The sequence below is a fragment of the Lactuca virosa genome, chromosome 3, assembly GCF_052849685.1.
Source record: "Lactuca virosa cultivar CGN04683 chromosome 3, Lactuca_virosa_CGN04683_v6, whole genome shotgun sequence".
In the NCBI taxonomy this organism is placed as follows: Eukaryota; Viridiplantae; Streptophyta; class Magnoliopsida; order Asterales; family Asteraceae; genus Lactuca; species Lactuca virosa.
Genome location: NC_136428.1, coordinates 326,438,922 through 326,465,566, shown reverse-complemented (window position 1 = coordinate 326,465,566; position 26,645 = coordinate 326,438,922). Strand labels below are relative to the sequence as shown.

The 26,645-nt window shown below is 36.1% G+C and overlaps 1 protein-coding gene across 1 annotated transcript; it reads right to left on the bottom strand.

The window, feature by feature from the left end:
- Positions 1-1,968: 1,968 nt before the first annotated feature.
- Positions 1,969-9,411, bottom strand: LOC145167387 (3beta-hydroxysteroid-dehydrogenase/decarboxylase-like). Its single transcript, XM_079086581.1, has 12 exons — positions 8,889-9,411; positions 6,869-6,958; positions 6,639-6,772; positions 5,980-6,150; positions 5,386-5,502; positions 5,178-5,257; positions 4,057-4,255; positions 3,830-3,947; positions 2,926-3,121; positions 2,678-2,813; positions 2,528-2,594; positions 1,969-2,378 (listed from the first exon to the last, which is right to left on the bottom strand). The coding sequence occupies exons 1-12, from the start codon at positions 9,133-9,135 to the stop codon at positions 2,206-2,208; spliced, it is 1,728 nt and encodes a 575-aa protein (XP_078942707.1). The 5' UTR covers positions 9,136-9,411; the 3' UTR covers positions 1,969-2,205.
- Positions 9,412-26,645: the final 17,234 nt, after the last annotated feature.

The window sequence follows — 26,645 nt, the reverse complement described above, 5'->3', positions numbered from 1 at the left end:
TTTGTTTCAGGTACTTCTGAGGACCGTGGCAAGGCGAAGGTGTGACCGTACACATCCTTGGTTTTATGTTGTTGGATCGTGGGAGACTCTGATTTTAAATAATGTTTTTGGGAACAATGGTTATGTAAACACTTTTTGAGTAAATGAGTTGTTTTTGAAAAGTTTAAATTTGTTGTGATTTTTGAGATGTTACAATATGATTAAGAATAAGTTAGACACTTTGAAAAGGTTTCAAAGAATATCGGTACAAAGTAGGGAATTGATTGGGCATGGAGATACAGGGTCTTCAATCCAAAAGGAAAGGAGAATGCCTTAGTATCAAGTTAAATGATCATCATATGGATTGAGGAATAGTTTCCCAATTGGATCCTCTAAGAACATCATAGTATAATGGTGTTGCTAAAAGGAGATCCAATGCTATATGGTTTGATCTATGATGAGTTATGCTTCGCTACCATTTACGATATAATTGGTGAGTAATGTATATATTCACTAAGTTTTTTGTTTACCCGTTGTTTAATTAATATTTTTGAGGAACATAGACTCAGCTTGACTACATCGTGCTCGACAAGATTGCCTAAAACTGTTATGACTATTAAGGGCGTGTTTGGGATTGCTTCTCAAACTCGTTATTGGTTTTTTAGAAAAACCAAAAATTTGTGGCTTTTTGAAAAAATCAATTTTTTCACTGAAAATTAGTGTTTACCTAACAACTTTTTAACTTATTGACTTTTTGAAAGACCAATAAGTCAATAGATCATTTTAAAAAACACTCTCAAATACCCCTAAAACTTCCACTTTAAATATAATAAGAGTTTTTTGGGTTTTGTTTTAAGAAAATATTTAATTCATTTATAATAATAATAATAATAATAATAATAATAATAATAATACATCACGGTCTGATTTTGTGATAAAATCTCCAGCACCAACTTCAAGTCCTCCATGTGGTGGTCCATGTAGCAATATAAATCAATATATCGTAAAAAATAATCACCACTTTCATGCGTAACAAATGTCTAAAAACCTCGTTCATAACCGTTTGGAATGCCAAGGGCACGTTTGTCAGACGGAACGACATCACTAAATATCCGTAGTGTCCGTCATGTGTTCTAAAAGCGGTCTTCTCTATATTTTCGGGTTTCATTCGAATTTAATTATAGCCGACTTCAGATTGGCCCCGTGTAACTCATCTAACACACGGGAATCAGAAAATTATCAAGGATTGTTGCTTTGTTTGAAGCCATGTAATCCACAAATTGTCTTTCTTCCGAACCAAAATGAAGGGACTAGAGTATGCACTCTTACTGGGATGAGTCATGCCTAAGTCCAAAAGCTCATTAACTTGTCTTTTGCACATGAGGGTACCAGTATGGACATGTGAATTTGAATTGACTAGTGTGATGGGGCTCAAAATACTTCAGAAAACAAGATCAACACTTGTTGGGGATAAAATCATAATTATTGGGTTGAAAGGGTTGAGCCAACCCTATACATGTTTAGTATTTATATTATTTTCTCCTTTTTCTTTTTGTGTTAGATCAGTACAATAAATAAAAGAGGAGTATAGTTTTCTCTTCATCTCTCGTATTCTTTTGTATCAAATATCATGAGTAACACACTAACATAAAAACGTACTTATGATACATATATTTAACATCAGCACCCCAAATGTTCAAAAGTTTACCTTGGTAATTTACAGAAGCTGCATAACCTAAAATGAGAGACTAATGCTATAGCTAAAAAAAAGTATGTTACTATTAATTATAGTCTATAGTTTCGATGTCAGATACAAATGGATGATATAACCCAATTTGATAAAATGAAAATCTCATTATGTATCATGTGTATTTGTATAGTATGTTTATACAACACATAAATTCATTAGGCCATTTAGCTTCATGTACCTCTTATATGCAAAATCAAGTTCTGACAAATAAGTTAAATTTAAGGAGGGGAATGCACAAGTAAGCAAGACAACAAAATATTCAGACAATATATGAAATTCAAAGAAAACAATTGTTATGCAAAGTCAAGTTTTGTCAGCACTTCTAACCTATCATGTTATCCAACCAGTTCAATTTAACACAATTCTCATATTTGCAAGAAACTTGAAGAAAAAAAAAAGGTCTAGAGATTGATTATTTGTTGCTAAAATATCTCATAATCTTCCAAACTTTGGATAATTTGAAAGAGGTAATACATTTATCTCATTGAAGATCTAGTGGTGGTTTTATGTAGAGCAGATATCAAGGGTAGATGACTCATCACAAATACCATTAATTGTCTCACAAGCTCCATTAAAATCCCTATTATGCCATCAATTTCCTCTTCGTATTGCTCGTAAACAAAGAACATAATAAACGAAAAAGCCAACGCTGCATTGGGGTTACATAAAAAGATTAAAGAATAAATAGCAACATACTTTATTTTTATTTTTTTGTGTATTATAAAAAAAAAAAAGTGAAAGTAGAATGTTGTAATAGAGAGAAATAAAAAAAAATAAGATATGATTAGAGATGCATACCTACTCCCAATGAGTTGGGGAAAGAGTTGACAATAAGCAACTTGAAAAGATAAAGCGAAGCTACTACCTGCACCAGTTGAGTATAAGAAATGAAAGTAGAATGGTTTAATAAACAAATAAATGAAAGTATCTTAAAATATAGTAAAGTACCTTTGAAAACAAATTCCAGTCTTTTCCTTGTGCCAATGATCTAGTAACACGACCTACTTCATTCCAAATGTTTGCTATAACTTTCACACAACTCTTCATACCAGTTTCAGAGACCTCAAAACGTAAATACCTAGAACTGTAGGAACCCAAGTTGCAGAAAAATTTGAACTAGGAAATATGGAAATACCTAAAAATAAAAGAAGTAGGTGTTTAATGCTAAAAAAAAATTGGGCAAGGTTACTACTTACAGTTGAGTAGACATTTGGGGATTTGCATCAGAGAATGAAGCATATCCATATAGAAAAATTGTGATAACCAACAGCATCAGAGCAATAGATGAGACAATTGTTCTTTCAGAAAGAAAAAACCAGTAGAACACAGAAACCACTCCACAAAAGCATACGAATGATTTCCTCTCATCTCTCCATAACAAAATCGCTGCAACTGCATCCATGACAAAACAAAGGGAAGTAAAATTACTCATATAAAAAAACTAATATTTTTTTTGCTCAAAACATAGAAATTAAGAATTTTGAAACGTAAATGACAAGGTTACTATTAGTAAGATGCTTATTATGCTTCTGTATATTTTACATAGAATAGTAGATTATTCCGAAAGTATAATTGAAGACCACACCAAACACATGTAATTCTCTTTCTCATGTAAATCAAAAACAAATTTTAGTCTTCTTACAAAAGAATGCAAACTCCCTTTTGATAGATGTTCCATTAAGAAAACTATATATATTATCAGTCCACAGATAATATTTCCCCAAGAAAAAAAATATTTGCACTATATTAGAAACTAGGGGTAAATACAAGATATGGCAATCTACTTTCATACATTACTCTATTATAGCATCCTAGTTTTCATTTATTTCATTGTATATTGAAAAATCTGCACAATAATAGCAATGTCAACTAAATACAAAGCAACTTTCATTGCTATAATTGGTAGATTTTTTAATAGTGTCAAAAAAAATGATGTCTTAATAAAAAAAATATATTTTAGCTCAGTGTGGTATAAATATAATACTAAAGCAATCAGAAATAAACATTGTATAAATTTTCACAAAATAAACAGAATTCAAATTATGCAAAACTAGATTTATTATCTTTTTAAACTATTTATAAAAATGTATGGATATTTACCTTCCCCGCCACCTAGTAGTTCCTCCATTTTTGATTGTTCATTAAGTACATCATAAATTGTGGAAGCTGAGCCTTTTGCTAAATGAGAGAATGATTCAATGGTTGATGTGATACCTTCCTGTACATTAACAATTAATAAAAATCTATAAAATCCAAATAAATATTTTGGAAAGAATTTAGAATTTAGAATTTAGAAAAATAATAAACTACAAAATCAGAAAACTTACATCCAGTGAGACAACAGGTGAGTATTCAAGGTGTTGTTGGGCTGCAGAGCAATCGAAGGTTGTAGTGTGTGACATTAATTGGACAACATTGTGAACTGAGACAGATTTACTTATGTTTCTTGAGTTTGTATTTGAATGCATCCATTTAATGAGATAAACAATCAAATTGACAACCACAGGAGGAAGTTTGACCATTGGCCTGCAATTTATTAAAAAAAAAAAGTACAATGTTCATTGAGTTCCACTACACATGATAACTAATCAGAAAAAGTGAATTAAAATAAAAAGCATGGATAGAGTCAACACATCATAAATAATGTATAAGTTATTACATTTGATAATTATGTTTGGTTGGTTTATAAGATGGGAATGAATTTTTTATGTTGTTTCTAAATACAGTGTATAGTTTTAACTCTATTCTATATATTCTTTAATTATAACAAATGAATCTTTTGTTTACTTAAGTATAAAATTAAACATAAAAAATAAAATCATTAAAACTTGAAGATTATAAGTTGTAACAGACGACTAGTTATTTCTAGAAACTAAATATACAATTAACAAAATCGCAAAAAAAAGGAAAAATGCTTGGAATGAAAAGAAAGAGAGTGCCTTTCCTCTTATGACATTTGATTACAAATAAGAAAGCAATACCAATTGCTTAGCTTACATGATTAAGATAATTTATGTGAAACTATAGTGTTGTTTCTTTTTAACTTGATGAGAAAAGAACTTAATTCTGTAAGCTATATATGAGTGTTTCTTTTTTCGCTTAATGCTGAAAGAATGACTTTATAGAGAAAAAGTCAAGGAAATGAGGCTTTTCCCACAAAGCCCTAACTTTTTACAAATCTGCCCTCGTTTATATTTTCCTTCCAATTTCAAAGTATAATCTCCAAACGAGAAAAAAATGTGAGTATAATACTACAATTGATAGATTTTTTCAAAGTACAATGCCATAATAAGAAGAAAAAAAGTGCATTGATGTATAAATTAAATGGACATAGGATGCTACAATATTAGAACAAACGAACATATGTTGCTATGTCTTACATTTAGCCATTTTTATAATCATATAATGTACAACCGAATTTATTAACTGGAAATGATGCATTTATTACCTGAAATAACCTAACCCCTCCAGTATGCGTAAGGAAAATTCCCAAGAGCCCATTGGCTCAAGATTAGTGATGAAAAATACCTAAGAAAAATTGGATAACTTTATATCATGAAATAAACTAAAGGTGTAAGGTAAGTGATTTGCATGAAAGTAGGAAGCCTAAAAAAAACAAATGAAAATGAAAGTACATTGTTATTATTAGAAGCTACCTTTCCAGAAACAACAACCATACGAGAGCACAAAGCAGCTTCTGCACAGATAAGGGCATGGGCGACATTTTCCACATAGGTGTAGTCAGACATGCTTCCATCACTTCCTATAATAAACTGGAATGAGAGACTTTATTACTTATAAAAACTATATCCAAGACAATTTTATTAAAACAGAAAAACTTAAACCTCTCAACAAACGTATTATAAATAAATGGTACTACTACTTTTCATGTCAACTATAACTGTTAGAGAGAGAGAGGGAGTAAAGTGCATTTAGGAGACAAATTTGTTGTCAAATATGTTTGTATTTTCCGATTACCATGTTTAGAAGTAAACTAAGGGGGCGTTTGGTTTGTGTAATGTGTTTTGGAAGGAATTTTCCATTAAATTCCATCCACTTGACAACCAAACACACCATGGAATGGAATCTCGAATTCTATTTCTACCAGATTCCACAAACCAAACAAGCCCTGATTTTGTTGCACCAAATTTTCAGATTTGACTGATGATAAATAGGAACAAAAAAAGATATATGTTGATGAAGTAGTTAAATTGCAAAACTGGATTATAGTTACAGTGTTAAACACACACCTTAGCCCAAGTAGATTTTGCAACATCAACCAGAGATGGCAAAAGGTGATTGTCTCCAGGTCCAAAAACATTGGTAGGGCGAAGAGCACATGTAACAAGGCCATCCATATCATTAGCATGCAAAACAAGTGCCTCTGCTTGAGCCTTAAGTTCACTATATACATTCTTAAACTGTCACATAGCAAACAAAGTTATCATGTAAGAAGCTTTGCATAAGAATAAATGAATAATGAATTCCCACCTTTTCTGCATTAACACAGAAAACTAATCCATCTTAAAATTAGTTTCGTTTTGATTTTATGGAATCAATGCAAGAAATAGCAACATAGTTTCATTATATTTATAGCAGCATTATACTTAAACTACAAACTTTTTTTCTTTAACTTGCCTTGTTACCTTTGAGCTTCAATGGAATGGCAATAATTTGGTAGATTTTTCAAGTAGAATTCCATGACAAGAAGAAATGAAAGCAGGATGATAACAAACTAATTAATGATGATGCAAACCCATCTTCAAACTTGTAGTTTAAAATAGTATGAAGTCGATATTAAATTTTGTTCTTCCAATTTTTTTATTAAAAAAAGTTCACAATATGTAGAAGGAAGGAAGGAAGTGGAATAATCTTTCACAAATAAGGGAGAAACTATTTAGAGACATACTTTTGTAGCATATAAAAGTCTCTCATTTCCATTATGTATATCATGTAAACCATCCAACACTACGTCTGCAGTACTTTGGTATATTAATCGTTTAACTTTGCGTTCCCGACAAGCACTGATGACGTTTTTCACACCTAAATTAAATAAAAATTTGTAAGATATGAGAATTTTTACAAATACCTTAATGTAACACTCTAGAGGTTAAATAATTTAGGGGTGATAAGATTGACCTTGAACAATTACCGTGTACCCAGAATAGAAATCAAGATTGCAGGAATCATCTTCATCCATGTAGAACACAACTGATGAACCTTCAATAGCTGCAAAAAGAAAACATTTTCTGAAAGAGCTCTCAATCAAGCATTGAATTACCATGATAGAAAACAAGGTTCTTTGACTTATGTGTCACCCTTTAAAAAAAGGTATGTGAAATCAAAATTACCAACATCATACAAATATTGCATACATCAGCTACATACAATGACAAAATTAAAGAGAAATCATGGAAAGAAATACAAACCATAGGCAAGATCAAACTAAAATTCACTATTTGGAGGACTAAGTTTTATAAAGAAGAAAAGATACCAAAAAATTTGCTAATTCTTTTATGGTGATAAAGATATAAAGAGCACTAATAAGAGATGACTTCCACATCAAAAAAACAAATATATTTTAACTCCATGTCACTTGCAGATATATAAATGGACCACAACACATTATGTCTCTCTATCTACCCCATCAGAATTCACCTCTGTTAGTTGACTCACTTAGAATAACTAGTTAGCTAGTGGATTGTTATAACTACATAGTTAGTGTAGTCTTTAGTATTTCTCTACTGTTTTCACAAACTCTAGTTATAATCTGTAAACTGTACTCCACATTTTCTTAATGCAGTAAAACATAATTTCCTTCTTCTACAGCAGTGGCATCAGGACCTTTACAAAATAGCCAAAAAAGATTAGGTTTCAATCCACTCTTTCTCTCCAGCATAATAAAAGAGTAAACTGAGTCGAACACATTAAAGAAAAAACACAATTCTCACCCATGCAAGCAAAAGTACTAATCCTTCATCTTAGCCTCTAATTGCAATCTTCAAAAAAGTCTCAACATGAACTACCCTCTATCTAATTCCTTACTTGGTGGGGCACCAAGGGATGTCATATACCCTTTTTTTTATTGTTCAACCAATTGGGATTGGGTGAAAAGATGTTTCCCAAGAAAAGGAATCAGTGCAATATCTTTGTCATGGATTTGAGACACTGTTCATCAAAGAACCTAAAAGGAATCACTGTATGTTTTTCTCTCTAGAGTGTGTCGACTTTTTAGTCAGATGAAAACATGCAGAGAAAATATTAGCAATGAAATTATCATAAGCAAAGTTTTGATGAGTTCAACTAAGAAAATCAATCATGTTCTTGTTGTGTATGATTCTAAGGCACATCAGTTTATACTTTTGATGGACACAAATGAGCTCTTAATTGTGAAGAGTCGTTAAATAGGTCTAGTTGAAAAAAGGAGCCACACAACCACAAGAAAACACACACACACAGAATGTGACAAGTGTGTGCACTGTTTTGTGCCTAGATGAGATGCCATGCCATCTGATTTGGTTCAATTGTTGTTTCTTTTTCAGTTCCTTGGCTAAATTATTGTACCACTCTTATTTTGTAAGTATTTAGTTCTATTGTCAATGCAAAATCCAACACCTGGTATGCATCTCACCCAATACAGAAACCAGCTCTTCTCTGTCCTATGGGCTTAGTTTTCCAGTTTTAATCTAAATTTTTAAAGTAGCTTTTCCCTAAGGGTAACCCTTGCACCAACCCCTTTGCTTTGCAATACTTTGGAGAAGAAAGTTTTTGTATGTGGCCTTCCACATAGGCTATCACTGAATTCCTAGAAACTAAATCGAGAAATGTGAGAACTACGTATGTGAAAGTAAGTCACACCTAATAGTTACAATTAGAAGCAGTGGCATGTTATTAATTACACCAAATTGCATGTGATTAATTACAACATTCACTTTTGCCATAAATCTTCTTGAGCTTCTCACCACATCTATTTGACAGAATCGGAAGAAATTCTGCTACAAACTGTGAGAAACTTGAAGTACGCATATACATTCAAGGAAAAATCTCACTAGCAATAACTGATGCAATTTTTATGGTAAAGGAAGTAAAACATAAAAATGAAAAGAGAAGGAAACAAAAGGAAATCATCATACATATATAAATATAAACTATAAAGTACCATTGATGACGGATCTTCTGCTGCGCACATCAACATGGAAATAGGCAGCATGACCAGTAGAGAGAGCACGGTTCAAAGGCAAGTCGTAATCGTAATCGGAAGGATCAAGCTGAAGGGAGTGAGCGGAACCGGCAACTCGAACGATCCAATTACCTAGCTTCAATAACCTCACAACAAGACATCTCCCAGCAAAGCTTCTACCTCCCAGAACAACGCAGGTTTTGGATTGATGATCAACCATCGCCATTTCCTCCCTCTCTCTCCACTTTCTCCCTCTAGAGCAAAGAGAAGAAGTTACAGAGAGAAAACTGTTTAGATATGCATCGATTTGAAGATCGAAAAGGGGAAAGGGGAATCGATTTGTTGTTTTCTTTGCCTAGGTTTTATCTAGAAACAGGGAGAAGAAGAGGAGGTACGTGCGCGTGTAAATGGGATTTGGCGCCGAAACACCAAAACGCACAATGGATTAGAGCATCAAAACCGTTTCGAGGTTCATCAGTCTATGAAAATGGTTGATCACAAAAATTAATCATGATTTTTACATCTCCTACAAAATAATTACTTAATTCCTAAAAACATCAAGAATTAGCAAATTAGTCCTTATGATTTAGCAAAATTCATTAAAAAAAATTCACGAATTGACATTATAAATCGGATTTTGACTAATTTTGCATTTTGTTTTACTATATTTTATGACTTTGTACACTATCCTATATTTATCACCATCTTTCATTTTTTTGTATGACCTTCATGACCTATTTTCGAGTTTTTAAGTGGTTAATGTTTGCATTTTTGTTATTATGGTGCTATTGTTCAATACGATAATGGATAAATTATGTTGGGTCCACTAATTCCACCTTTCACCGTTCAATACGGTAGGATGATTTTATTCCTATCATTTATTTAATCGCATAGATTAATATCTTTAAATATTATTAAAAGAGAACCCTTAATTCACGAATGAAGAAATCAGGACTCTTGATTGTATTTCAATCATATGTTTTCCACTCATAGATCAAATTGTTGACATCATTTTCCCCAAATAAAAATCAAATACAATTACATTTAATTATAGAATCTGTAATAATTATAGAATCTTTAAATTGAGTAATTATTTTATCAATTGAAACATATCATTCTATTTATATACATGATATAAGTTTCTCTAATTAATATTGTTCCTAATTTAACTCCTTTATTTATAGCTTTTGATTTCCAAATTCAAACGCGTTTATATTTTATTTTTTATTTATTTATTGTATTAAAAAACTCATAAACAAGCATATCAATAATTAAGTTATTAACCTATAAAATCTAATCTAATCCCATTAAATCAACAAAATATTTAAAAGTCAATATTATTAATAATTTATCTCCCAGTATATCCCACATAAAATGAATCAGTTTGGGATAATTGTTTGAATTTTAAAACTGATTAAATAAGAAAGTTAATTAATTTGAAGTTTTGAATTAATATAGCTGATATCTTTCTTTTTTTCCAGATGAATAGCCGAAAATCTCCAAGATGATATCTTAGGATCCCAATTTTTTTAGAAGATAATGATTTCCTTATTCAAAAACACCTTATATATACGATTACACTGAAGTGGTTATTCTTACGATTTTGGATTGAGTCCTATGATTTACAGTGTTCTTCTTGAGCAATCTTCTTCTCCAATTCTTTTTTCCAAGCTCTTACTTTACTCTCTCCTTATTCTTCTTCAATTTCTTGCATTTGCTATGTTCTTATTATTTGTTATTATTGTGTTCTTGTTGAGAGGTCATGAAAAAAATTAATCAATCTACTTTAAGCATATTAGTTCATTCATTTAGTTATAGAAACAAAATTATACCCTTTATATCGATTTTTTAATGTGTTGACCTATGTTTGTGAAGAGAAAGCCATAAAAGTCGTTTTAATGCATAATGACAAAGCTAGTGGAACGGACCAATGGTTTTAGTTTCAAAATCTTCGATTAAATTTTCTAATTTTATATTATTGAATTTGTTTATATCAATGGTTTTAGTTTCAAAATCACCATTATAGTACAAGACTTTACCGGCGTTGTGTCACTTACGTTATTTGATCGTGACTTTAAGAAACTTCTGGAAAAAAAAACACACAAGAGTTGCTTCAAAAGTTTAATGAGGTTATCGATATTAACTTCATTTACATAAAACTAATTTTTACTTTTTGTTTGTCTATTTTTATAACCGTTAATTTTTTTCATTTTTAGGAGGGTAATATGAAGATTTATCCGTCTGCTTTGAAATTGCTTTTGGATAAAAAGTTGGCGTTCACAATTCAAATTTCTCATTATAATTTGAAGAACAATGTTGATGGTTATGCAATCTCAAACTTCAATGTTGATAGTAAAACCACTGTTGAATTGGAAAAAAGAATTTAACATTGAACAGGTAACATTCTTTTACGAAACATACTACAAACACTACACTTATTAGATTCGTTTTTTATATTTTTGTTGATCAACTAACATATTTCTATGTACTACAAATATAGGCGACGTAATCCGATTCATTTAACGTTTTATCGGCGAAATTCGGATGTCAAGACACACTAAATTTAAAGGTTTTAAATATAATATAACTAAATCTAATATTTTAAATACTTTAAAATATTATTAACTTTTAGATTGACATATGAATTTATTTTCTATATTTAGGATGTAGTTTCGTTTACTGGTGATAACGTCACACCCGCTTCGAATTTTGATAAAAGTATTGCAACAAGTCCACTGACCCTTTAAAAAAAGTGTCTATACATGAAGAATTAAAACACAACTTGGAAGATGTTTACAATGTTGATAATCTGGAAACAATGTCCTCAACCAAACGATCATTAACATCAATGACAGATCGTACTTCTGGAGAATTCAAGCCAAAACTGTTAATTCCAAAGAAAGAAAAATAATATATGATTTTCATGATTTTATATGAGTAGTTGGGTGATTTGAGTACGGTTGATTTTATATTATGTTTACATACTATTTGGTTTTTGGGTTTGGTTTTTTATTACTTTGTTTCATACTATTCGTTTTTTGGGTTAGAATTTTGATCATTTAAATACATTTTTGGTTTTATGAAATGTTGAATTATTCATCTATTTGCCTTTTGAGTTTAAACTCATATGAATTTAGAATTTTAATCATTTTTTACTCTATAATGCTGTTTGAATGTGAATTTTTCAGCATTGTTACAATGTTATTCATTACAACTTCAATATAAATATTAGCAAACTACAACTTTTTATAAAATTATAAACTTTTATAAATCTTTTAAAACAATTATTTATAGTTCCTTGTGAATTTATTGATAAATTTATTAGTAAACATCTACCATTGAAATATTATTATTTTTTAGATATTAATGATATCCACAATTTTACAGATTTAAATAGTAAAACTCATTACAATGACGTTAGAGCGAGGCGAAGACTAAGACGTTTATATATATATATATTTTTTGGAAAGGGAACGTCCCTAACGAGGGTTTCCGGGCCAACTTTCGCGCACTGACTAATCCCACGCTGCGAACATGAGGTTATGTCTCACGCCTTGGAGTCACTATAGACGAACCTCCATGGCCACAGAGGCTGAGTAGTGTCAGGATTTTAACATGGGTCAATAGGTTATCCATCATATCTTCCACATGTCTTACTAAGTCAACACAACCCAAGTGTAAGACATTTACATTTACAAAATAGAAGATTGAATTCTATGTCTAAAAGAGAATTTTTTTTCATCATCTAAAGCAATAAATATTTTTGATTTTGTTTCACTTATACTTTTTTCACCCTTAGATCAAATTGTTTACGTCATCTTGACCAATGTGCAACATCCCAAAAATATGGTCCAAAAATTTCTTTTTAAAAATGATTTACGAAAACCATAATCCAACGATATCATAATAAAATCACAAGTCATGTATCCAAAACATCATATCCAAGTATTGTATCAAAATCATATATCAAAATATCAGAGTAAATCCTCCCATGATAAAAAAATAATAAAAATAAAAAAACCTATGGTGTGTCATGCAGTCATCCCGAGCTCTTCCCCTTGCTAGTGGAAGTACCTGAAACCAAAACTGAAAATTGTAAGCACAAAGCTTAGTGAGTCTCCCCAACTACCACATACCATATACATATCACATAAACATATCTTGGGCCCCGCCCCTGCTACATCGAACCCTATTCGGCATCGAGCCCCGCCCGGCATCGAGCACACCTCGGAATACATGTGAGCATAATCAAATAATACACATAAACCTAAGCATATATCATTAACATTTAAACATTCCTCGGGCCCCGCCCGGCATCGGACAGTAATCCAGAATTATACTAACATTCCTCGGGACCGCCCTAGCATCGGACCAAAGTCCGGAAACATACAAGTACAAACACATGCAAGAATTACAATGACATCAAGCATACAAGCATTCCTCGGGACCGCCCCGGCATCGGATCGAAATCCAGAAAAACATATAAACCTACATTGGGCCCCACCCGGCATCGAACCGTAGTCCGAAACTACTACTAACTAAACGGGACGGCCTTGGTGCCTTAGACCCGTTCTTACTGGAGGAAACTCACCTCGTATGCTAGCTGTGAAATCTTGTGTGAGGAATCTCTAACGGCTGCTCCAACGACTCATCGGCTATCAATTTCACAATAACACTTAATCAAAATCTGATAATCCTTCTTAGGGTAAAATGACCATTTTACCCCTGGTCAAAGTCAACATCCTGGCCAAAGTCAAAGTCAAGGTCAACTCCCAGTCGACTCAACTCGTCGAGTTACCTCCTAACTCGACGAGTTCCTGTACTACTCAGACTCGTGATCAACCGAATCAACTCGTCGAGTCCCTTCACAGACTCGTCGAGTTCTACCTAGCATAGAATCCGGACAACCCAACTTAACTCGTCGAGTCCCTTTTTGGACTCGTCGAGTCCCTTTTTGGACTCGCCGAGTTCCCCTGTCTGTTTGGGCTATCTTAAAGGATTAAGCCCTACACTTCAGATCTAAGCTTCATACTTCACATAAACCCTGAAATGTCCTTTTGAGGGTAAAATTTCTAACTTTACCCATTAATACCTCTTCTTAAAGGGTTTAGCTCAAACCTTAATTCCTTGGGACCTAGAACTTGGTCCTTAAGCCATTCATACATCAAACTAAAGCTTGCAACCTCAGATCTAAACCCCTAACATTGCTTAGTCATGTAAAGTTCCCACCTTTTTCCACATGCATGGCCTTTTGGGGCTAAAAAGACCAATATGACATTCTATGGCTTACATGGGGGCTCCAATGACATAAAGTTTGCACCTTTATGTCATATCAGCCCCTCTAGGCCCTAGATCTGGAAGAATACCCACTTGGGTCGATCATTCTCCGAAAGCTATCCTACTTGGACCAAAACCCTCATAAAAATGGACATAAATAGATCTAATGAACTAGTAGCCAATATAGAAACTTGATTACCAGAAAATGTAGCAAATGGTGTGTAGTTCCTGGATCTACTCTTTCCCTCTTGAGCCCTCTACCTTCTTCTTCTTCCACGAGCTTCAAAAGTACACAAAGATCACTCAAAATGGCTCACACTCTTAAATAAAGCTCTAGGGTTTCGTGGATTAGGGTTTGGGACATGGAGGCTGGAAATGAGGCCAAGGGGTGGGGTTAAGGAGCTTAAATAGGGTGCAAAACCCCGAAATTAGGGTTTCACTCTGGCTGATCTACTCACCGAGTCGTGGGCTCTTGACTCGTCGAGTAGATAGCTTAAACCCCACGTATATTCTCCCCTCTACTCGACGAGTTAGGGCCACCAACTCGTCGAGTTACCCTTTCAAAATAAATAATTTAATGAGCTAAATGCATACCAGGAACCAGACGTTACAATTCTCCCCCACTTGTCTTAGACTTCGTCCTCGAATTCTGTTGTGTCTGAAAACAACTCCGGGTAGTGCTCCCTCATCTCCTCTTCGGGCTCCCACGTCCACTCTGAACCCTTGCGGTGCTGCCACTGCACCTTCACTAACTGTACCACCTTTGTTCCTCAAGGTCTTCGTCTTGCGATCCAGAATCGCCACTGGCCTCTTAATGTAGTTCAGGCTGTCGTCAACCTGAATATCCTCCAAAGGCACAATCGATGAATCATTCACTAAGCACTTCCGCAACTAGGAAACATGGAAAGTGTTGTGGATCTGACTGAGTTCTGCTGGAAGATCCAACCGATACGCCACCTTGACCACCCGGGCTATAACCCTGAAAGGACCAATGTAACTGGGGCCCAGCTTGCCCCGTTTCTGGAACCGAATGACACCTTTCCAAGGTGACACCTTCAGGAGGACCATATCGCCCACCTGAAACTCCAAGTCTGAACGCCGCTTGTCGGCGTAGCTCTTTTGCCGACTCTGAGCAATCTGGAGCCTGCTCTGGACTGCTCAGAGTCGGCAGAAGAGCTACGCCGACCTGCTGAAACTGCTTTGCAGTCTTGAGTACTACCTCAGTACTCCCCATGACTCTCTGACCGACCTCTCCCCAACAGATTGGGGTTCTACACTTCCTCCCGTAGAGCATCTCAAAGGGATGTCGGTCTATGTTGGCATGGTAACTGTTGTTATACGAAAATTCCGCTAACGGAAGATACGTATCCCAACTGCCTCCGAAATCCAAAACATATGCGCGTAGCATGTCCTCGAGAGTCTGTATTGTCCTCTCGCTCTGTCCGTCTGCCTGAGGGTGGAAAGCGGTGCTGAAGTGGAGACGAGTACCCATCTCCTCGTGAAACCGCTTCCAAAACCTGGAAGTGAAACGGACATCTCGGTCTGACACCACTAAGACAGGCACTCCATGTCGTGCCACTATCTCTCGCACGTATATCTCGGCCAGCTTCTCGGCCGATATGCTCTCCTGGATTGGGATAAAATGAGCACTCTTGGTCAACTGATCCACGATGATGCATATCAAATCCACTCCACGTGCGGTCCTGGGAAGCTTGGTAATGAAATCCATAGTGATATCTTCCCATTTCCACACGGAAATGTCCAACGACTGCATCTTGTCATGGGCGCGCTGATGTTTGGCATTGACCTTCCTGCAGGTCAAGCATCGCTCTACGTACCAAGCAACGTCCCGCTTCATGCAGGGCCACCAGTAATCAGGGTGAAGATACCGATACATCTCCGTCGCCCCGGGATGGATGGAGAACCTCGACATGTGGGCCTCATCCATCAGAACATGTCGTACTCTGCCCCAGTATGGAACCCAGACCCTCCCATTCAGGGTCAATGTCACACCCCCGAACCAGACGGTGGAAACGTCTGGGGGCTCGTGTGACTTTGAATTGAAATATCATCACAATGAATATATATGAAACATAACAACATCATCACCATGCATTACAATATTACAACTGACATTGTTCACATCAACTATTATGTTTGAATATTACATGCCAAAACTTCTAAGTATGATGAGACATAAATATAACAAAACGTCCATTAAATTGATCCACCGAACCTGCTTCAACGGTTCCCTGAGAATACAATTTAATTTAAAAAGGTCAACATAAAAATGTTGGTGAGTTCATAAGCATGTTTGTGAAAATGATTTGGATTATTCGTAAAACCCAAAAAATTCGATATTTTCTGTAAACTGTTTAGCATGTTTGTGTCAGATCTCGTATTAATGCATGTGTGTTATTGTTTATTAGAATGTATAAAGATAATGCAGAAAACATGAAGACAATGCCCCCAGACAACCCAATGTTGTCTGTAATAGAGAATGCTGCCGTACCAACCCTCGAGGTTGAGTACCAGTACATCTATGTTCCTGAGTAATCTAAAGAGAAAAGAAAAGAATGGTATTCCGTAAATTTATAACCTTAATTCCTATAAATGAGCTGTTACAACCATACCTGATAATGACACTTTCGCCTGTCTTGACATCTGGAAGACGCCGACTTGTTTAAGGTACGGTTTGTCACCCTAGACTGGACTAATCTAACTGTAGCGAACAGCTCAGGTGTGGGGCGTCACCCCCATATAGATCTATACACAAATTCGCGCTCTCCCTCCAAGAGACTCTGGTTATAACTACAGACTACGATCGTACACTCAATAGGTGTCAACCGACAAAGCTCACTAGATCCTTAATCGAATTTACGCGAAGAAAAAAATGTATAAAACTCATTCCAGGCCCAATGAACCATGTAAGCGAGCCACTAGGGCATCACTAAACATGTGAGTCATTTCAAGACCTAAAAGGAGTGAGATTCATATAACATGGACCCAAAATATATGTAAAAGGACAACTAAGGCCCATTTCACATGTAATGTATTTACAGGCCCAAATAGCACGCAAATAGTATCCAAGGTTCGTCGCACATGTTAATGGGTCAGTGAGGCCCAATAAACAAATAAATAGTATTCAGGACCTATCAAGCATATTAAAGGGTCTCTAAGGCCCAATATTATACAAATGGCAAAATTAGTCCGTTTGTTATTTTATTGCTAGTATTAGTCAATTTATTTACCAACATAACATAAAAAGCCCACTTTTTGTAAAAATGACATTCTTGGCCCAATAAGCCAAAAATTTACAATTAAGGCTTAATCTTAATAAAAAATAACACTTTTGTCCCCATTTTGCTCAAAACTTGTATTTATAGCTAGTTTTTGGTAAAAATAACATTTCTAACCCATTTTTGTCAAAAATATCATTTTTGGCTTGATTTTTGTGAAAATACACATTTTTATGGTTTTTGACTTTTCTGACCCGGTTGTTGGAAAATTTGTAGAACAATCATCATAAGTCGAAATTTGGATCCGTAAACTCTGGAAGTTTGGAAATTTTGTCTACTTTGTTCATAATGTTTCTCATAATTTTTAATGGTCTCTAACAAGTGTGAAATTTTTCACCTTCACAGGCTGGTCCGAAATTATTTCAAATATGATAGGCAGTTTTGTAAAATTCGCCAAAAATGGTAGAAAAATTGTATGAAAACGTGAGAGTAGTCATTTTAAAGGTATAAACCTGAAATTTTTTCATGTAAAATAATTTTGAAAAATATTATCATTAAGGTGGTCAAAAAAGTTCTAGATTGGACCAAAACTTTTCTGTCAAGGGCTGATTTTTTAGTTTAGTTTATAGATCTTTGAACACAACACTCATTTTTGCTATTGTAAGTGTATAAATCCCAGATCTACAAGTTTACATGTATTATATGTGATAAAACATACTTTTCTCAAGGTTTTCATGTAGACCAAAGTGATAAACTTAATATTCTTAACATATTTTTAGATTTATGAAGTAAATAAAACATAACCACCAAATAAATCATGAAAAACACACATATTCATGCATACACACATAGATCTACACAACACAACTTGTATTCTCCCCCAAAACAAAGTAAAAATCGAAAATAGGGGGCATGAACTCACTTTGCTTGTTGTTCTCGGTTTTTGGTGAAGATGTGGAGAGATTTTGGTCCTAGCAAGCTTCTTGAAGAACTTTAGAACTTAGATGGCTCTAAGATGCATGATTCATGAAATGGTATGAGTTAGGAGGAGATTTTGAATAAATCAAGAAGCTACGTCATAGATCTAAGTAAGAACTTACCAAAGTTGATGATCTTGAAGAAGAATCTCTTGAAGCTACACCCAAAATCTAGAAAATTTTGGAGGAAAAAGGGAGGTGTTCTAGAGAGTGTTTTGAAGATGTTTGAAAGGAAAATGAGAGAGGTGAAGGGAGGGGTTTTGGCTGATAATAAGAGAAGAGAGAGAGAGAGAGAGAGAGAGAGAGAGAGAGATGGTGAGGTGATGTTTGCATGGAAGACCACCATGCAAACATGATGTGTTTAATGCCCAAAATTCCTCCTTTTTCAAATTTTTTTGTCTAATAAGCATAATGGGACGAGAATTTGGGCTTAAGAGAGATGAGGATGAAATGATTTGGCCCATTATTAGTCTTGTTCGAATTTTTATGAAGCTTCAAGCATTTTTCGGCCCATTGGGCCCTTAAGAAGGTTCACGGCCCAAAATGGTAAAATGAATGGGTTTATGGCCCATTAAGGTTAATTAAATCATGTATGACCCATCATGGTCCATTGGAGGTAGAATGAATCATTCTAGGCCCAAATGGCCCAAAATGTTATAGATTGATGAATTGATGATTTATTGGTCCCTTAGGCCCAATAAGAGAATCCTAGTCCATAATGAACTTGAGCCGAGATTTCTAGGGTTTTCAACCCTTATTTGAACATATGAGATGTATTTGAACGAGCATAGAGTATAGTATTCACTTAGAGTATAAGATTTTACAATGTATGATGTTTACATGAGAATAGACTTTCCTAGCAAAATGCCAGTTGTGACATCATCCCCCTGTTAGAGGGAATTTCGTCCCGAAATTCTTTTGAAAGATAGGTTCATGAATGAGAGAATAGGTGAGGGTACTTCTGCTTCATCTGGTCTTCGCGTTCCCATGTGAATTCCGATCTACGCTTGGCGTTCCATCGAACCTTCACAATTGGAATGCGGCTCTGCTTCGTACGCTTTACTTCCCTATCCAATATCTCGACTGGTTCTTCGACGAACAGGAGATTCTCGTTTATCTCGATATCTTCCAAATGAATGACAAGAGTTTTGTCTGATAGGCATTTTTTTCAAATTTGAGACATGGAACACGGGGTGTACATTGCTGAGCTCCAAAGGTGGCTACAGCTTATAGGCTACCGGACCAATTCGGGCAAGAGTCTCGAACGGTCTGATGTATCGCGGGTTCAGTTTTCCCCGTTTCCCAAAGCGGATCGTTCCTTTCCAGGGAGAGACTTTCAATAGCACCCGATCTCTGACTTGAAATTCCAGAGGCTTTCGCCGTTTGTCAGCATAACTCTTTTGTCGGTCTCGTGATGCTTGAAGTCGGGCTCTGATTTGGATTATCTTTTCTGTCGTTTCCCAAATTATTTCTGGTCCTGTGAGAGTACTGGCTGGGGATTGCCCTTTTGCTAGTTGGGTGTCACCCACCTCAGCCCATCATAGAGGCGATCGACATTTACGACCATAAAGAGCCTCAAAAGGAGCAACCAAGGGCAAGTGGGTATCCCATGACTTGCCGAAATCAATCACACCAGCTCGGAACATGTCTTCGAGCGTTTGGATGGTCCGTTCGCTTTGGCTATCGGTTTGAGGGTGGTAAACAGTGCTCATGTCTAGCTGTGTTCCCATAGCCTTCTGGAGTGACTGCCAAAACCGTGAGGTAAATCTTCTATCCCGATCTGAGATTATAGACACTAGCACTCCGTGTGAGTCTCACGATTTCTTTGATATAGATCTGTGTTAATCTTTCCATCTTGTATGATTCTTTTATTGGCGGGAAATGAGTAGATTTGGTTAACCTATCGACTATCACCCAGATAGTGCCCAATCCAACTCTTGTAAAAATAAGCTTCATCTTTTTGACTTTGAGAGTTTTATCCAGTCTACGAAGTGCTTCCTTCGCGATATTCTCTGGCTTCGATGCCTCCAAAGTCGGTCGTAGGTGTTGACAGTGTTTGTTCTTGTTTCGTGAGCCGTCGAGTATATTATCGATGAAAATAATTAAAAGGTTGACTAGGAATGAGTGGAAAACTCGGTTCGTGGGGTCCATGAATACCACGGGGCATTCGTCAGACCAAAAGGGCATAACAACGAATTCGTAATGACCGTATCGACTTCGGAAAGCAGTTTTTGGAACGTCCCCTTCTCGGACTCGAAGTTGATGATAACCGGTTCTTAGATCTATTTTAGAGAAATAACTAGCTCCTTGAAGCTGGTCAATAGATCGTCAATCTGAGGGAGTGGGTATCGGTTTTTGACTGTGAGCTTACTCAGTTCCCTATAATCGATGCACGTATTGAAGGATTCGTCCTTCTTCTTGACAAACAAGACCGGAGCTCCCCAGGGTGAGAAGCTTGATTGGATGAATCCTTTGCTTATCAACTCGCTTAGTTGGCTGGATAACTCCTGCATTTCGGTGGGAACTAACCTGTAGGGTGAATTGGCAATTGATGTGGCTCCTGGTACTAGGTCAATTCATAATTTGATCTGACTTTCTGGGGTATTCCCGGAAGGTGTTCTAGAATGACATCCAGGAAGTCACATGCCACTAGGATGTCTTTAATGTTGATTTTCTTGTTTGGCTTTATATACAACATGAGCGAGGAACGCATAGTTCTTCTTGTGCAGGCACTTCTGTGCCTTGATGCACGAAATAAGACGAAGATTAGCGCCAGGTTTATCACCATAGATTATTAGGGTTTCATGATTGGGGAGGTGAAGGCGAACGGCCTTCTCGCGACACATAATATCAGTATGGTGGGGGCTTAACCAATCCATGTCGATTATTACATCAAAACTCCTAATATTGACTGGCATCAAATCTATTTGAAATGAATGGTTGTTTAGTGTTAAGGTACACCCTACATAAATATCTTTGGGTAATTTGTTTTTCTCATTATCCATCTCCACCGTGAAGGCTTCGTTTAGCTTCTGGGGTTGTTTTTTTAGTAAGTGTTTGAATTTGTTACTAACGAAGCTTCGCTCAGCTTCACTACCAAATAAAATGTCAGTGAAAGTGTTGTTAAGTGGGAACATACCAGTAACAACCGTCAGGTCTTGAATTGTCTCGCCCTGACCCAAAGTCAAGATTCTTCCTGATCCTCCTGCCCCCTGGTTGTTGGCTTTGGGGCAGTTGCGTCTGAAATGACCGGTTCTTCCACATCCGTAGCAAGTGTAACTAACCCCAACGTTATTGTTGTTGTTGTTGTTGTTGTTTGGCTGTTGGTTCTGTTGTGGTTAAGATCTGCAGTATCGAATGATGTGTCTTTTCTTGTTGCATCTACTACAATACAGCTTCTGGCAGGCTTCCTTATGATGGAAATTGCACTTGTTACATTTTGGAAGGCTTCCAGGATATGGTCTCGCTGGTGTTGATGTAGTAGGTGTCATGGTCGCATGGACAGCAACAACATGTTGCTTCTTCGAGGACCCTTGAGTTGGTTGTCCCTTTCTCTTACTCCCAGACTTTCGCTTCCTGCTCTTAAGCTTGGGGTTTGGAGTGCCTTGATAAGCGGTCACTCGTTGGTTTCTGTGCTCGTTTCTTCGGCTGGAGTTGTCGATGTTATTTCCACCTCTGTTGGTGTTATTTGCGTTGAGTTGTGCCATAGCAGCGGTTACGGCAACTGTTACAGCAGCTTAGAATGTAGCAGAGTCCATATGCAGGATTGGTGTCTCACGGGTGTGCTTGTCATTTCTATGGGATGACATTTTCTGCTGCATGATGATAAGCAAGATCGTAAGTGTCACACCCCCGGACCAGACGGCGGAAACGTCCGGAGGCGGGTGACTTCATTGTGCAGTATCATAACAATTGAATATAAATGAAACAGAGCAATCCAAACATCATACATTGAGATAACAAACTTACATTGTTTACATATTGTATTTGTTCTTCGAGTTACATAAAAGAGACATAAGTAGAAATTCCAAACTACAACTAAATAGTCTTGCATCCGCGTCCCTTGTTACCTGCTTACTAGATACCTGAGAATGTAAGTCGTTTTGAAAAGTGTCAACTAAAAAGTTGGTGAGTTCATAAGCAGTTTTGTGTATAAAATCGTTTACACTTGTTTAGAATCGTTCTTGTTGTATTTTCAGAAAATCCGATATTTTCTATGAAATCGTTTGAAGTCTTGCCTTGAAAATCATGAATATGTATGTGCATGACATTACTTTTGTTCATCCTTATAAGGAGTGATTTTGAAAAGTAGTGTGATTTGTAAAAGCAAGCTATGTCCGAGAATAGTTCTTTTGGATAGTAACAATCAACCGTTTCAAGAAAAATCCCTTATTTTCAAAAAGGAAATATGGTTGAAAATCTTGTTCCTCTTATCGAGTAAAATTGAGTGTGTGCTTTCTAGTTTATCGTTATCGAAATCGTAGAAAAATCGTTTTCCCTAAAAAATCCTATATTTTCTGCTATAAAATAATCATAAGTTCTAGTTTCCAACTATGTATATGTGTGGGTTAGTTTATCGTTATCAAAATCGTTTACAAACGTTTTCCATAGAGTCCTACGCTTCTTAATTTGTAAAAATAGCAGTATTACGACTCTATACTTGTAGGAGAAAGAATCAACATGGCTATTGTGGACATTCTACGCGATGAAGAAGGACAGTCAACACAACAAATGCGGACCATCACCTATCACGTGTAGGACAATCAACACAATGTGCCAAAGTTTATTTATGAGGTTTTCCTTACATAAATTTCTAGTTAATATAACATATTCTAGTGAGTCGTTATAAACATACTAATCTGATGAAGTGCCTGTTTTGGCGTTTCTCAGGCGCCCTCGGTTTGGATAAGACATTTGTCACCCTAGACTGGCCTGTCTAGCTGTAGCGAACAGCGAAGGTGCGGGGTGTCAACCCCGTATAGATCTATACACAAATTCCCGCTCTCCCTCCAGGAGACTCTGGCTATAACTCCTTACAGGACTTAGACGTACACTAATATTTTTACATTTAGGTACTTTTGAGATTTGTCTAACTAGAATATTAACAACCTTTTGAGCAATCGTTAGAGATCCATTATTTGTTAGATAAATAATGAAATTCGTACTTGTTGAATAAAAATATCGTTCTCGTTCCATATCGTTGATTGTGCTCGTTAACTAGGTGCTCGTGTTCGTTCCTTTTCGTTTATTGAAAAATAAGTCATTTTAGTCAAGAGAAAAAGTGTCAAGTTATAATTTGTATAAATTTATAACTGCCGGTTATGACACGCATTTTCTGTTTTATGACATATAGAACATTACTTATGTTCTTGGAGGTTCTATGACAGTAGCTTATGACATGCAAATGTTTCTGTCATAAAGTCTCTATTTGTATATTTTCTTGACGCAAACTTTTATGTTGAATATTTATAAAATACTCCCTGATAGTTTGCAAAATAGTCACAAAGTTTCTATTTTCGAAGAATCACTAGAAATGGTGTCCACTTAGTAAGGTCCCTTTTTATAACTTTTATCTTTAGACATGAAAGCATAGATAAATGGGTTAAGTTGGACACACTCAATAGTTGGGAGGCTCTTTTTGCACAAAGTGTCCTCTGTTCTTTATGAAAATGAGGAATCCTACGTTCATGAGTTTATTACTAAAATATTAATTTAATAATATTTCACACGCACATACAAACATACGTATATATGCAATCATTTAAGAGTTTAGGCAAGATTTGACTTGTACTCTCCCCAAAAACATTAAAACATTGAAAAAGGTGGGTATGAAGCTCACCTTGAGTTAGGTTCCGAAGGCGCTTGACAAGTTCCGAAGCAAACAGTATTTTCCGGAGTCATCAGGCGGAGTTCCGAAGTCGGAGGCGATCAGGGGCGAAGCGGGTAAGTCCGGACCGAGGCATTCCGAGATGCGAAGTTGTCCGGTGCAAGGCCCTTCCGGAGCAAGCCTTAGACTTCCGGAGTCACTTCAGAGGTTCCGAAGATGCTTCCTCTTGGCCCTTAGAAGACATTCCGGACTAAGAGGTTCCGGACCAGGAGGGTTCCAGACCAAGAGGGTTCCGGCCAAGAGGATTCCGGACCAAGAGGTTCAGGACCAAGAGGAGTCCGGACCAAGAGGGTTCCGGACCAAGAGGTTCCAAACCAAGAGGTTCCGGACCAAAAGGGTCCTTTTTGGGGTTTCCTCTTCCGGTTTTGAGCTGTTCTCGACTAAGGAAGGCACTTAGGGAGATTTGAGAGAGATTTGAGATACGTGGAGAGATTTCACATACTTGGAGAGATTTGGGAGAGATTTCACATGCATGGAGAGATTTGAGAGAGATTCACTATACTTGGAGAGATTTAGGAGAGATTCACTATTCTTGGAGATTTTTGAGAGAGATTCACTATACTTGGAGAGATTTCGCATACTTGGAGAGATTTGGGAGAGATTCACTATTCTTGGAGAGATTTAGCATACTTGGAGAGATTTGGGAGGGATTCACTATTCTTGGAGAGATTTCGCATACTTAGAGAGATTTGGGAGAGATTCACTATTCTTGGAGAGATTTGAGAGAGATTCACTATACTTGGAGAGATTCTGCATACTTGGAGAGATTTGGGAGAGATTCACTATTCTTGGAGAGATTTAGCATACTTGGAGAGATTTAGGAGAGATTCACTATGCTTGGAGAGATTTGGGAGAGGTTCACTATACTTGGAGAGATTTGCATTCTAATACTATATGGCTCCTTAGGAACTCATATTGTACACTTAGAAGTGTTAGCAAAAGTCTCACAATAGTACTTACTTACCTGAGGACAGAATTTCCTAGCCAAAAGTGCTAGTTGTGACAGTAAGTAACGACGGTCATTTCTGGTTGTACTCTATAAATTTCGCGTTTTGTCTCATGATTCACAATGTTTCAATCTACATCCCTATGATGTATTTATGGTAGTAGGTAATCGTGGATTTGGCACGAATATTAAGTCTATCCATAGAGTTCATAGATTATTTTGGTTTCGATATCCTTTAGTATCTAGCGGTTTCGGGGGTTCGGTTGTGCATATAAGTGAACTCATGCAATAACACGAAATAAGAAGAACAAATAGTTGTTTCATTGGTGAGAACCATCTTATTACACGAAAGAGAGTCATAATAGATAGTAGTGGGGGAAAAGTTGATCCTAATTGTGGCGGAAAGTGTCAGGTGGTGGTGTTGATGAAGTGGATGCACCTCGGAGACGAGCTACTTGTCGCTCGGTATCTCGTAGTCGTACCTCCCAAACTAACTATCTTGCTCGGGGGTCTCCGTTCACTTCCTGTGTTTGTCTCTCATCTCTCTCAACAGCAACCGCATTTGGTACGTTTGATTTGGGGTGTCCTGAGCTTGGTTGCCAATGTCTCGGGTGCGCCGGACCATGACTGGGAGGGCCCGGTCAGCTGGTCCTCTATGACTAAGATCGAAGAAACCTCGGTTCCTACCGCAGTGTAACATACACGTTCAGTTATCGTGTTATGTAATTTTAAAAGTGAATAATATAAAGAAATATTATGTAATTTGAGCGTTGATTTCTAACAGATAGTTTTTACTAGAAATGAAATAAAACTATGTTTAGAATCGCTCGGAAAATATTGGAAGTCTTATGAGATTCCAATCATAAGTCAAATATTGAAATTTAACGAAAATATAAAATTTGAAATAAGTAAAATTTTATTATTGAAAGTTGTAAAGAATCTCGTTAGAAACGTTTAGGTGAAAACCTCATCAAAATCCGAGTTATAACGAAGAAGTTATGAACCCTTGAAGTTTCGCGACAGAACCGGCACGACGCCGTATGACGTAAAAAATGAGTTTTCGATAAACTACTTTTTAGCTTTAGTAATCTAAACGAAAGTCGTAGTATTCATTAAACCGAGAATTTTCATAGAAAGAACGTCCAAATCTGACTTCGTATGAGGAAGTTATGATTTTTCTAAGTTTCGGAATAGCAATAGACAGCTAAAAACTCGAAATAAAGATCGAGTGATTTTTAGCCGAGACAACCTAAACGAGAATCGAAGATATCGTCGATTGTAGTTCAACGGTAAAAAGACAGAAGAAAACGGACGTCAGATGAATAAGTTATGAATTTTTAACGAACTTTTCCTATCCCGGCCCGTTAAAAATATAATATTAAAAATGAAGTCAAAATTAGCCGACAGAGT